Source organism: Panthera uncia, chromosome A2, assembly GCF_023721935.1.
Source record: "Panthera uncia isolate 11264 chromosome A2, Puncia_PCG_1.0, whole genome shotgun sequence".
Lineage (NCBI taxonomy): Eukaryota > Metazoa > Chordata > Mammalia > Carnivora > Felidae > Panthera > Panthera uncia.
Genome location: NC_064816.1, coordinates 120,342,286 through 120,356,650, shown reverse-complemented (window position 1 = coordinate 120,356,650; position 14,365 = coordinate 120,342,286). Strand labels below are relative to the sequence as shown.

At 44.4% G+C, this 14,365-nt stretch overlaps 1 protein-coding gene across 3 annotated transcripts in view; it reads right to left on the bottom strand.

Annotated features, from left to right (window-relative positions):
- NPSR1 (neuropeptide S receptor 1) overlaps positions 1-13,722 on the bottom strand; it is a 154,321-nt gene extending 140,599 nt beyond the window's left edge. For all 3 annotated transcript variants that reach the window (XM_049641683.1, XM_049641685.1, XM_049641684.1), the window contains exon 1: positions 13,567-13,722. In XM_049641683.1, coding sequence (XP_049497640.1) covers positions 13,567-13,722 — 156 coding nt within the window. The remainder of the gene's footprint in view (positions 1-13,566) is intronic.
- Between the last annotated feature and the right edge of the window lie 643 nt (positions 13,723-14,365).

The following is a 14,365-nucleotide window of genomic DNA, read 5'->3' as shown; positions in this document are numbered from 1 at the left end:
AGGATGAGAAAAACTGAGCATAGCCAGCCGCTGTACCAACCAAATGTGGAACAAAAGAAATGAAATGTCTATTTGATTCTCTGTGGCCCTTTTTCAAGGCCCTGTCTTCCAAACATGTAGTTTTGCACTTGGTTTTTGTATATATTGGGAAATTGTTCAGCTCGAAAATAAAGAAAGTCCATTTAACGGTGACTTAAACAAATATTTTTTTCATATAATAAGAAATCTGAAGTTAGGTGGCGGCTGTCTTTGACTCATCGAACTTGCGTTGGCTTTTCTCTTGCGGTCACAAAGTGGCTGCCACAGTTCCATGCATTGTGTCAGAATTCAAGGCAGACAGAAGGGAAAAAATAAAATGCCAGCCGTATCTTTCTCCTTTTATCAGAAAAGGAGAAACTTTTTCTCAGAAATCTCACAGGCTTTTTAAATTAAGTTTCCCAAACTGAACTACTTTTAACTGCAAGGGACACTAGGACAGTGAGTACTTGGCTGGGAACGTGAGAAGGGATTTGAGATTAGCTATGGGGTCAACCAAACGGCACTGCCCATTCAACGTCTGTTCCCGAGCACACCTTTGCCTTCTCCAGTTTCATCCAAAGCCTTTCACAAATCTGTTGATGTTCTCCAAAATTAGGAAGACTCATCATTATTTCTCACCAGCACTAGCTATTACAGACTTAAGATTCATGCTAAGCGGCTAATGGTTGATGTCTACTTGTAAAGTAGAATAAAGAAGACCCTAGAAAAGCATTCATAGAGCTGTGCCTTGAGTTCTTTGTTGATATTTATACCTATCTTAAGTTCACAATAGAGTCCATTCACTCTTTAAGACTCTCCGAGGGGGGTGCCTGGGTGGCGCAGTCGGTTAAGCGTCCGACTTCAGCTCAGGTCACGATCTCGCGGTCCGTGAGTTCAAGCCTGGCGTCGGGCTCTGGGCTGATGGCTCAGAGCCTGGAGCCTGCTTCCGATTCTGTCTCCTTCTCTCTCTGCCCCTCCCCCCTTCATGCTCTGTCTCTCTCTCTGTCTCAAAAATAAATAAACGTTAAAAAAAAAAAAAAAAAAAGACTCTCTGAGGGTCTCATCAGGGCCAGCATGGTTGCTGACACTGGAGACGCAGGATCAAACAAAGTGAAGTTTTGGTCCTCACGAGCATAGTTTCACACACGGATGTGTAATATAATGTCATAGAAGTTGAAGAAGACTCTTGAGGAGATGACGTGTGAGCAAAGACCCGTGTCAAGTGGGACCTTCATCTTTCTGTCCATTTTGATGCATATTTGCTGCTTTTGGAGACTCATCTATCTTGAACTCTGTACTAATCTTCTGAATTTAGATCCTGTTTTGGGTCTTCCTGGGGCTTCAGCTATACTTCCCTTATGCTGTCACTTGGGGATTTATGATTATTAAATGAAACACATTGGGTTGAAAATTAAACTCACGATGTGAATCTCTAGAGAATAAATTTTTTATTAAGGTATAATTTATACAGAAGAAAATTCGCCCTATGAGTGTACAGTTCTGTGAGTTTTGACAGATGTAACCATCCTCACAATCAGGGTGCGAAATAGTTCCAGCATTCAAAAAGATTCCCCTGTGCTCATTGTAGTGTAGCTTTTGCCCACTCCCCGCCCATGGCAACCACCGATTTGTTTTCTGTCCTTAGAGTTTCATTTTTTTTTTTTTTAGCAATAACATGTAAATTAAATCATGACAGTCTGTAGCATTTTGAGTCTGATTTCCTTTCACTTAGCATAATGCACTTGAAATCCATTGTGTTGTTTTGTAGATCTGTAAGTTTATTCCTTGTTATTGCTAAGTAATATTCCACTGAATGGGTGTATTATAGTTTGTTTATCCATTCTCCAGCTGCAGGATGTTTGGGTTGTTCTGCTTTCCGGCATCTTTAAATGAAGGCAGGGTAATTATTGACATACAGGCTCTTAGGTAGACATGTGTTTCATTTCCCTTGGGTTAATGCCCAGGAGTAGGATTTGGGGGTTAAACATACAATAAATGTATGTTTAACTTCATAAGAAAATGGCAAAAAGTTTTCCAAAATGTCCTTACCATCTTGCCATCAGCAATGTACGATGGTTCTAATGGCTTCCCATCCTTAACAGAGCTTGATACAGTCAGTATATTTTCATTTTCGCCCTTCTAATAAGTATGTGATGGTATTTCACTGTGGTTTTATTTTGTATTTCCCTAATGACTAAGGATGCTCAACATCTTTTCATGTACTTATTTACCATCTGTGTATTTTCTTTGGTGACATGTCTATTCAAAACTTTTGTCACTTTTTTAAACTGAGATTTTTTTCTTCTTATTGAGCTCTAAGAATTTTTTTAGATGTTCTGGATAAAAAGTTCCTATTAGATATATATGTTATTTATAGATATTTTCTCCTAATATGTAATTAGTATTCCTTTTTAAAAATTTTTGTTTATTTGTTTTGAGAGAGAGCAAGAGAGCATGAGCAGGGCGGGGCGCAGAGAGAGAGGGAGAGACAGAATCCCAAGCAGGCTTTGCATTGTCAGGGCAGAGCCCGATGTGGAACTTGAACTCACGAACTGCGAGATCATGACGTGAGCTGAAATCAAGAGTCGGACCCTCAACCAACTGAGACACCCAGGGACCCCAGTCATTTAATTCTCTTTATAGCATCTTTCAAGTTATAGAAGTTCTTAATTTTAATAGAGTCATATTTATCAAATTTTTTCTTTTATGGTTTGTGTCTTCAGTGTTGTGTGTAAGAAACTTCTGCCTAATCCACAGTCACAAAGATTTTCTCCAGTCTTTTCTTCTAGGTGTTTTATTTTAGGTTTTAAACTTAGGTAAATGATCCATTTGGGGTTACATCTTAGAAGGTGTAAGCTTTGGGTACGGGTCCACTTTTTACACGTAGCGATCCACTCGTTCCTCGTTCCTGTGCTATTTTTGCTGTTTCCATTGAACTGCTTTTTACCTTGGTCAAAAATTAACTGACCATGTATGTGTGGGCCTATTTCTTTTCCATTTCTGGATGTTTAGCATCCCCTCCATATCTCACTGGAACTTGACAATAAGTCTGTAAACCAGCTAGCATGAGTCCCCTTACTTTATACTTTTTCAGAATTATTATGGCTATTCAATTTCCTTTGCCTTTTCATATACATTTTGGGATCAACTTACGAATTTAAAATTTTTTTTTTTTTTAACATTTATTTTTGAGACAGAGAGAGACAGAGCATGAACGGGGGAGGGGCAGAGAGAGAGGGAGACACAGAATCGGAAGCAGGCTCCAGGCTCTGGGCCATCGGCCCAGAGCCTGACGGGGGGCTCGAACTCACAGACCGCGAGATCGTGACCTGAGCCGAAGTCGGACGCTCAAACGACTGAGCCACCCAGGCGCCCCAACTTATGAATTTTAACCCCATATCATCTTCCTTCTCTGCCTCAGCCTGCATTCTCTGATTCCCTAAACTCTGCATGTGACCCGACATGATGGTCTCTTGCTTCTTTGTCCCCACTATCAGATAAGACAATCCTTGCTTGAGCACTGACACCTCTCGTTAGGGCATCATAACTGATTCTCGGTCCCCAAGGTCCCCTCCCTACAATCTGTCCAGCACTCTGCAGCCTGATTAACCTCTCTCTGATTAGTTTTCACTGTTAACAGTTTTGCTAATAAAACTTTAAAGATCTTCTTGTCTATACAAAATATATATATATATATTGTTTAGTCTAATGGCCCTCTTGGGTCTTTTTTACCTAACTCTTTCATCTAAACCTGAAGCTTCCCTTCTACTTGTCTTCTACAAGATCTATTTGATTTTCTATGCAGAAATGCTTCTTTTCAATCTGTTTATACAACTCCCTGCCTGCCCTCCCCATCTTTTCTTCCCTTTTTTTGACTGCAACCTCTTCCTTTATAATTATTGACTAAATGTCTGGTATCTTTCCAAAGGCAAGATACCTGTTTCTTTCATCTCTGTACCCACACCCCCCCCCCCCCCCCCCCCCCCCCCCCCCCCCAGTGCCTAAGGTAATACTCCATCAAACCAATCTGATTCTCAATTTGGTAGGGCAAAGGGATACATGATATATGGGGAGGGAAAGAATATAGTTGAAAAGATTGTATTCTACATAATTATATGTATGCTTTTGACTTATTGTCAGATATAGTATTTTATTTTAAAATTTAAATTAAATTGAGAACTATTTATGTTTATCTATAGGGATTAAGATCTTAAAAGGCTGAAGTCATTTTAGTAATATTTGTTGAATTAAAGCATTAGTTTACCAGCCCTTCACGACAGTGATATGTCCTTTTTTGGTTCCCTGGTACCTACTATAGGGTCCTCTCCTAAGAAATCAGCTGTAGTCTCACTGTTCACAGGACAGTTTCTGCTGGCAGCGACTAGAGGCAGCAGACAGCAATCCTGTGTGACTGCTCGACTGAGATTCTAGTAGACAGAGCTGAGTCCATTCACCCCACTCAGCAGGTCCTATTGTCCACAGATGGTGGCCTTTGCCTCTGTACTTTGCGGAAGACCTGTATGGCTGGACTTCTATAATCAGGTGTCAGAACACATCAGTGGAGAGCAGGGATGTGAGTGTTAACATCCGCCTTTCCCAATACCTGCCTGATGTCTCGGGGCTCAGAGATGGATGGTTTGCAGACCTGAGGTGTGGAATCTGAGCTAGCAGCATGAAAAGAAGTACAGTTAGACCTCGCATATTGTCTGCTTCGGGTCTAAAGATTTGCCTACACCCACTTCCCTGTCAGACGGTCTTGTGCTGCTCTCAGGAACTCCCCCAAATTGCAGTACCTTTAAAATTCAAATGCAATGGCATGTGGGATAAAGATTAAGACTCTATCCACTCTTATATGCTCACATTAATTTACTGAGACATTACAAATAAACTTGTGACACAAACCATTCTTTTTTTAAGTTTATTTATCTTGAGAGAGACAGAGAGTGAGAGAGCAAGTACATGCAAAGGAGGGGCAGAGAGAGAGAGAGGGAGAGAGAATCCCAAGCAGGCTCCACGCTGGAGCCAACGCGGGGCTCAGTCCCACAAACCATGAGATCATGACCCGAGCTGAAATCAAGAGGAAGACACTTAACCAGTTGAGTCACCCAGGAGCCCCGTGGCACCAACTGTTTTTTGATGTGCTTTTTCGTTCACCAAAGTATTTCTTGACCATTTTTCTAATATGTGTCAGATACTATGCTGGGGAAGTAGGATCTAGAGTTGTCCTTCCATGACTGACATCTAGTGGTGTGTGTGTGTGTGTGTGTGTGTTTGTGTGTCTGTGTACATGTGTGTGTTCATGTGCATATCTTACATCATATGATGTATGAGTTACGAACATATTCAGGTCAGGTCAAAGAATCTGGGTTTCGTCCTGTAGAAGGTGAAGATCAAACCAAACTTTAAGCAGTACACTATGCTCCCCACACTGGGGGTGTTCAATAAAGCTACATTTCCCATGCCTGTCACCTAATTAATTCTTGCCAATGGAATTGAGTCAAAGTCATATGCCATTTCAGGGCAGAGCATATGAGGAAAGGTTTGCGTTCTTCCTTGGAAACCATTTTGTTCTAGAAGGCGGAGTTACAAATTGACCTGCTTGCAACTGGGATGTGAGAGATAAAGCAACTTCTGATGTGCTAAACCACAGATATTCAGGATTTGGTTTTTACTATTGTAGAACCTAACCTATCCTGACTAAAATCAGCAGCAGAATCTTGTTTCTTTTTTCTTTTTTTCTTTCTAATTTCTTAGGAAGTTCACACTTTCACCTTTTCTCAGATTTCGTGCACACCTTTGGTTAAAAAACAAGAATGCTATTTTAAACTCTCCTAGAGCTGATGGTAAGTAAAAAAAAAATCATGTGAAATTATGTTGTGGACTATAAAGTGTAAAAGATCCATCATTTTTAGGCAGCCACCAATATTGCCAAAGTTAGGATAAAAAAAAAAAAAAAAAAAGAAAAGACAAGAACCCTGAGGATTACTCCTTAATGATTTCATCCTGACTTTGGGTGGTTTTGGCCCAGAAGATCTTTTTGCCACAGTAGAAGCCTGTCCTTTCTTCTGCTGGATGGGGCATAATTTCCCATCTCTGTAAATAGCCCTTCTTGTACTGGGCCACTAAGCTTGCCTAGATAAAAAGTAGACATTATATCAAGATGATAAAGTAAGAAATGGAATCTTCTTTAAATATCTGACTCTCCATTTTTCATGGTCTAATTGAGAGAAAAGAAACAGCTCAATTCACCACCACTGTTTGAGGACTTAATGCATATTAAAACTATCCTAAAGGGCTTCAACTGCAGTGATATCTTTTAAAATATTCAAAAGCTTCTTCCATAGAGATAATGGTGGCCCCTCATCTCTCAGAAAGTAGCTTTGGAAAAGAGTGAAACAACTAGTTCCTGGGTATAGAATAGATAATATTTATTGAACCCTTTAGGCCACTCACTCTTCTGAAAGGCTTCACAAGCATTCCATCACTTAACCTGTCACAGCAGCCCTCTGGAGGACATTTAACTGTTCGTGTCATCTATCTGACATGGAAACCATGGCACAGGTAGAAGCGAGCTGCTCAAAGTCACGCAGCTAGATAGTGCTGGCACATGTACCTGACCCCAGCAGTCTGGCTTTAAAGGCTACGCCTCGATAAAACGATGGGGAAGATTCAAGAGCCTGAGTTTACCTGGGGATGACTAAGCTACTTCTGAAATCAGGTCAACTGAGATGTAGAGAAAAGCTAGATTCAATGATAGAGGAATGAAGTTACATTTCTTGGCCACTTGAGTACATGGCTCCAAACACTCTTACCCACTATATCAACAGGATGACAGGGTGACATTTTGAAGCATAAATGGATGTGCCCCTTCCTACCCCTTTGCTGGATCCTTCCCCAGCCCAGGCTGCCAGAGAGCTGTACCCCATCTGGCCTCAGGGTATTATCTTTACCAATGTAGGCAGAGAGAAACAAGTCAAAGTCAGGCTTTCAAAAAAAATGCCTCATGGAGGTTATCTCAAATACCTTGAAAAGAAATAGCTTTTCCCCTTGCAAGAGAATGTGTCTTTTGAGCGTTCAGAGCTGAGAGCTTGGGATAATGAATTCAGAGGAACGCAGTGCAGTCAGCCTCCCCTCCACAAAGAAAGGCTGACGGAGAAGGCTGGTAAGAGAGGACAACAGTGGTATAGAATGTGAGGAAGGGTAGACACTGATGAGAGGGTATTACATTGCCCCCTCCAAAGACCAGCACAAAACAAGGAAGACATAACACCCTCTGAGTTTGGGAGCACAGGATTAAAAGGGCGCTGAAGTCCACTTACTGTATAGGAACCAGGGAATGGCAGTCTCTGGGGGCTTTCCCAGCTATCATGAGGTAGGAGTGGTACAGATATGATCGTCGCGTGGGTAGAGGCGGCACCAGAGACGACATCACTGTGTTTCCCACCGCCCGGAGCTGGGAGGGGAGGACACAAAAACTGAGCCAGGATTGAGAGAGGGAAAGAGGGAGCTATGAACACCCGTGTGCCTAAAGGAAGTGTGACAGAGGTACCCTGCCTCAGAACGCGGTGTAGCCCCGAGGGCCCGATGGGGATCCAGGCGAGGGTCTGGACCAAGGATGTCCACTTCGGAAGGCCAGAAATGACTTTTCGTCTCCGCTGAGGCCGACTTGCCCGGATCCCTCCTCAGGGCGGACCCCCACCCTTACCCCCATCACACACATGTGAACACATCACAGAGACAGCGTCCCGAGAGCCGAGACACCTTCCCTGAGTCAGAAAATGGGAAAGCCCTTCGGGGGCGGAGAAACCGCAATTCTGAGTTCGCTTGGCACTGACGAAGATCACGTCTCCTGCCATCGGATGCGTGAGCAATGCGAAGGGAAATTTAGTTGAGCAGGTGTTCCTTTCTCACAAACTAGAGTCCAGAGCTCGGGAATTGCAGGGCGTCCCCGTCCCCGAGGAGCCCGCCAGCAGCAGCTGTGTCTTTCTCAAGGACACAGAGTAAAATTGGAGGAGGCAGAGCTTACCCAGTAGGGGGTGGGGAGTGTAGCGCTGGGTGTGCACAGCAGAAACAGGCAGGAAATAGCAGACCCTTAACAGTTACTTAAGTGAGCAAAACTAGTAGTCGTTTCCTCACCAACAGCCACATGTTCAACTGCACGAATGTACTGAAAATGAACGCACCGAGTGAAACCATACAGGAGGGCAAACACAAACGCATGAGGTGAAGGCCAGGCCTTTGTTGTCATCTGCCGGAGATCACACGGGAAGGTCAGGGACCGAGGGCTCCTGGATTCCAGGAAGGGCATCAGTGACAACTGTCCTGGCATCCAAGACGGAAGGTGACAAACAAGTCCCCAACAGGTGGGACAGGACAAGAGGAGGGTTCAGGCCAGCGGGCAAAAAGGAGCTGACATGACAGTCACTGTCATTTGAGGTGAAAATGCTGGTACTTAGTAGGTAGGTCAAGTTCTTTTTTTTTTTTTTAATTTTTTTTTAACGTTTATTTATTTTTGAGAAAGAGAGAGACAGAGCATGAACGGGGGAGGGTCAGAGAGAGAGGGAGACACAGAATCTGAAACAGGTTCCAGGCTCCGAGCTGTCAGCACAGAGCCCGATGCGGGGCTCGAACTCATGGACCACGAGATCATGACCTGAGCCGAAGTCAGCCGCTCAACTGATTGAGTCACCCAGGCGCCCCAGGTAGGTCAAGTTCTTAGAAATGAGTTGTCAACCGAAATACAGTGAAAAGAAGCAAGTCTTCGTAAACTTTTTCAATTGAGCTCTTGCTAAAACCTCGTGTGAGATAAGGACATGAGTTGAAACAGAATTTGCTATTGTTATATTCAAAGAGGAAAGGTGTAGCAAGAATATTAACAATAAGACAGTAGACAAGAGGTTGCACTAACAAAGGGGGGGGGGAACATGTCCAATCACCCTCAAGCACTTAGCGGCAACCATTTACATATAAACAATAGTTAGACTAATGGCATATCATTTGTTAAGTACTTACTGAAGGAGATTCAATAAAAGATCGTCATTAGGTAACATTTAGCAATCTTGGTTGATGTTTTTTCCCTCACCTGAGAGTAATAAAAATGAGTTCATCTGCATTATTTCATAATTTTGCCAATTTACTCATTCAGACCGGTTTCTCTCCCAGTTACTTTGAGTTAATTTTCTCATCATTAAGAGATACTGGAAGCATTGCTAGCACCTTCAAGGGCAAAATGAAGAGTTCCATCTTTGCCTTCCACTTGGACAGGTTTATATTCACCTCCTCCGTTCACTTTCTGATTAGCCAGGTCCCATCCTCCTAGGGAATTTCTGGTAGAGTTTAATGCTATCACTGGGAGCTGAAGAGGTGAAGCGGATGGGACCCTGAAATTGGAAACTGAAAGGGCGGGCCTACGCCAGCCGACTCCATCTTGTTCTGTGTCCTCCACCTTGAGTGACTATGTCCCCGACATGACCCCTTTTCCAGGAAAATCGCAGAAACCTCAGACCGTGCCTCCTCCCCTTGAGTAACCTCCCGCTCACAATTCAAACTTCCTGATCAAAACACGCCCAGCGACCTGCATAACAGGACTCCGACCCTTCCCCAGCCAATCGGCCGAGGCCACAACCCTTCCCCAGCCAATCGGCTGAGGCCACAGCCATTACCTAACCAACTGCCCCTAGACCCCTATAAAACCTTTGTGCTTTTGAAACTCGCTCTCTCTCCCTGGTATCTCACCGCTGCGTCGGTGCAGGTAGGGGATTGAGCTCGAGCTAGCTCAAATAAAGGCTCTTTTGCTTTTGCATCGGATTCGGCTCCCTAGTGGTCTTTGGGGATCACGAATTCTGGGCATAACAGAAACTATGAAAGAAACCGGGGCTTGAGCTGGGAACCTTGAACCCAGGACCACATAGGATTGGTAACATGAAGCCAATGATAGAGGAAGGGGGTGGCGAACTCACCTCTAACCTTCTTGCCTATATCCAAGGACATGGTTACACAGCAGAGTAGGCTAGAGCAGTGGGGAGTGGCAGTAAGACTTTGGGGGTGGAAATGGGAAGAAGGGAAAAGGTCTAAGCCTGTTGAAGGAAAAGCTAACCATACCTACCCAGGGATGTCTTTTCTCCTGCCAAGAGAGCTTTGGAGTTCAGAGGAGAACCTGAAGGCTAAGCAGGAAACTAAGTCAGAAGCCCAGGTGTGTGGACTAAACAGGACTGCTGAGACTAGTAAGGCTGCAACACGGTAAGTACAGTTTCTCGGGCCTAAATCAGTAGTAGGTTCTAGTCTATGGCACCACAACGAATTCCATACCCCATCCACTGGCATCCATAACTTACCTTGGTCATGTTGGCTTAGAAATGAGACAAGGATGATTCGAATGTTCCTGCAGAGAAGGACTTTGGCCAGTACAGAGCGTAGAGACGAGGCAAGGCAGGGGCTGCCATGTGCAGTCATGGTTGATAAGATACCCACTCCCCCAACTCTGTTATGGAGCAAGCAAGCTTTCTATTAGCCAATCTGACAAAATGTGGGCAGTTGACAGAAACAGAATACCACACTTCATTTGTGTAGTAAACATTTATTATGTCTAGCCTGGTGCTGGTTTCTGGGGAATAGGAAACAGAAATCAAGCATTCCTTTCCCTCAAGGAGCTTAATGACTATTAGATATCTCCTAGGCACGTACTGAAGTAGCAGCTGAAGACAGATTAAGTGGCAAGAAGACAGTTACACTCCTTGGCACGACTGGAACTCAGAGGAGAGATGGGTCAAGGGGGGCTTCGAGGAGGGAGCAATTCAAGAGGAGACTTAAGAGTGGGTAGAATTTATATAAACACAGATGAAGGTGGAAGGCAAGTCCAGGTGGAAAAGAGACACCATAGTGTGTGAGAATTAAAGGAGATACTTCACAGAAGTCCTTTAGAAAGATTCCTGGCACCAAGAAAGCCCACAGCAAATGAAATGCAAGGCTATTCCTGTTACTGTTGGTTCTATTACTTTTACTGCTGATACCATTTGTTTTATTTTTATATTATTTACTGCTTTCGGTAGAGAACGGGGATTAAAAGTACACGTTTGAGAGACAGTAAAGAGGAGCGGTTCTGGCTTTCTTCTTGAGAAGTATGTGAAATCAAAGGACCAATGAATAAGGGTTTGCATCACCATTGTTCCTGTATCGCCAATGTAACAGAACTGCCCTGTTCAGAGAGGACCCCGGGGAAAGGTTACCCTGAAACATTTAAGCTAGGTTCCCACAAACACCAGCACCTGCCTTGTAACTACAAATCACTGTGTTTTAGTCAATGATTGCATGGGTCAAAAGTGAAACGTTCTAAGCTCCCAGACAAACAATTCTTCTCTTTTATCCTCTTTTCCTTGTACACTGGTCCAGGTGTTTGAGGGCAAACATGAAAAGGAAGGAGATTTAAAAGAAAAAAAGTGATATGATTCTCCTTAGTGCCCAGAGATGGTGTTGCTAGGACAGAGTATAAACACTAATAGAGAACCAGCTGGGGGGGGGGGGGGGGGAGGGGGGGGGGGGGGGGGGGGTGTCTGAATAATAAAAATACCCCCTTAGGAGCTATATTCAAAAAATGGCCAATGAGATTTCAGTGGAGACTGAGTATTGCCGTATTGCTAATTATTATCCCTGCTGCAATGGCCATTCTCTCTTCATTCTGTTTACTGTCATGTTTTATAAATATCAGAGAGGCTTCAGAAGCAGTGTCACTGAGAAGGAGCTGTGTCTGTCTCCTGGGTGCACAGAGCCTGCTTCCCCAAGACAGAATCTCTGGGTCTGCAAGCTGATTTCATAAAGGGGATTATTCAGTCAAAGGTAAATGACAACAAACTCCAATTTCAGTTTCTATTTTCTGTCTTGGAGCTGGGCAGCTGGGCAGGGTGTGTGCATGCATTAGGAGGTGGTTCTGAGGGTCTGGACCCATGGAGCCAGCCTAAGTGACTTGTTCAGGCTCTGCTTTGTTATTTTGTCTCTTGGTTTTTGAGGAGCAGGAGGCTGCCTTCCGAGATTGCTCCCTGTTGAAAGTTTTATTTTGAGGGGCGCCTGGGTGGCTCAGTCGGTTAAGCGGCCGACTTCCGCTCAGGTCATGATCTCACAGTTTGTGAGTTCGAGCCCCGCGTCGGGCTCTGTGCTGACAGCTCAGAGCCTGGAGCCTGTTTCGGATTCTGTGTCTCCCTCTCTCTGACCCTCCCCGGTTCATGCTCTGTCTCTCTCTGTCTCAAAAATAAATAAACGTTAAAACAAAATTAAAAAAAAAAAAAAAGAAAGTTTCATTTTGAGTGTTTGCAAAGAAGCAAAGCTCCGGGAGAGAGGTGGATGTTACAGTAATTCTATTTTGTGGGGTAAAAACTAAATCATTTCGGGGCGCCTGGGTGGCTCAGTTGGTTGAGCATCCGACTTCAGCTCAGGTCACGATCTTGCGGTCTGTGAGTTCGAGCCCCGCGTCAGGCTCTGGGCTGATGGCCCAGAGCCTGGAGCCTGCTTCCGATTCTGTGTCTCCCTCTCTCTCTGCCCCTCCCCCGTTCATGCTCTGTCTCTCTCTGTCTCAAAAATAAATAAATGTTAAAAAAAAAAAAAAAAAAAAACTAAATCATTTCAAGAACACCCAGAGGACTAAAAAAAAAACTGCTAGAATGTTTTTTGTTTTTTGTTTTTTTTGAAGTATTTTCCTTTTTGGTATAAAAAACCAGTTGGAGACCTGGGAATTACTGCCACCACTTTATGCACATTCAGGCAGCGTGTGAAATACCCTGACAGGCCTGCCTTCTGATACAAGAAGCAGAGAACTGTCGTTTTCCAGATGCCTGATTTCTGACCAATCTTGTTGCAAAAGAGGGAACAGGATTAGGTTAATGAGGATCATTTCCTCAGTATGGCCCTTGGATGCTTTGAAGGTGAAATTCACCAAAGTCGGATTCCTCCTTTGTTCTAGGAGGCAACTTGTTGCAAAGGATGGCACCACAAACTACAATCAAAGAATCTATTTCTCACTGATGTTCAAAGCATAGGTTCAATAAGAGTATGGACCTTCCCTCCTTACTGCTTACGTCTTCGGTTGCACCAGGCACTGTCCTGGGGGATGTGGGCTTTCCACACCTCTGATGTTCCTAGCAGAAAACTCACGGCAATAACCCCTACAAGAAACAGGCAACATTTCAAGCACTACTATAGAATTAATTAAAAGTGCTTTTATCTAAGGGGGGGGGGGAGTAAAATCATCCACTTTGCAGACTCTTAGGCATGAAGTTAACATAAATGTTACTCAAGATTCACATGTTTTCAGCAGCAGCAGCAGAACAAAAGACCAGTATTCAGAAAAAAAACTACACTATAGGTCCTTAGACAATATGAAAAACTCTTTGCCTTAGCTCATTGGTTGTTGTTGTTGTTGTTGTTTTTTCCTTTTACTCTTTTCGGTAGGGAAAACAAACTATACCCATTCACAGTATTGGCAATGATAGTTTAATTGGGTCTCTTAAATTCTACTTGTCTCATTTAAAATCCGTTCAGACTGGAAAGCAGGAAACTTACCTTAAAGGAGTAGTAGAAGGAGCCCCACTCCTCCCCTTCCACCACTTCAGTGAAAGTCATCGTTTCGGTGCAGAGGGCTGGGGAAGCATCCGGGGTCTGCGTGGTCCCGCTGGAGCCCTTGGAGTCGGGGCTGCCCTCCGTGAGGTTGGCTGGCATGGTTCGGGTGGAGTTGAGCCTGGCTGTCCTGGCTCCTGCAGCCCAGGAAGAGTCCAGCTCCCCTCTGAGAGCTGGCCAGCAGCTGCAGTTCTGCACCTGCTCTGGCTCCTAAGGCTTCTGGCTGGAGCTCGGCTGAGCAGAGGCACGGAGCCCTCCCAGAGCCCACCTCCCTGAAGAGCTCTGCCTGACACCAGGGAGGATCCTTGTGCTGCTCTCTCCTCAGCAGTTATGATCCAGTAGCCAACACAGCCTCTTCACCCCCAAGTCCCGCCCGCCCATGGCGGGGCCTCGACCCAGGGCAGGTCTGAGACACCCCCACCCCCCACTCGGAGCGATCCACGTGGCTCCTGAGACAGGCCTCCCTGCCGGGCTATGCTTTCCTTAACTTCCAGAATGGACTCCCACTTCTGCTCCAGCTTCAACAGTACAGGAACTTGGACTCAACAGCAGACTGATTAATTCAGATCGTGTTGGATCTTCTGATAATCAAATCATAATTATGCATCTGCCTCAGCTGCGCTTGCCTTCTGACTTACAATACTCTCCTAACCATTTACTTAGTAGCCTGCACATTATTTCAATGAACGTGGGGGAAATAGCACATTTGTATTTATTCTAGATTTTCGCAGGGCACTTCTCAGAA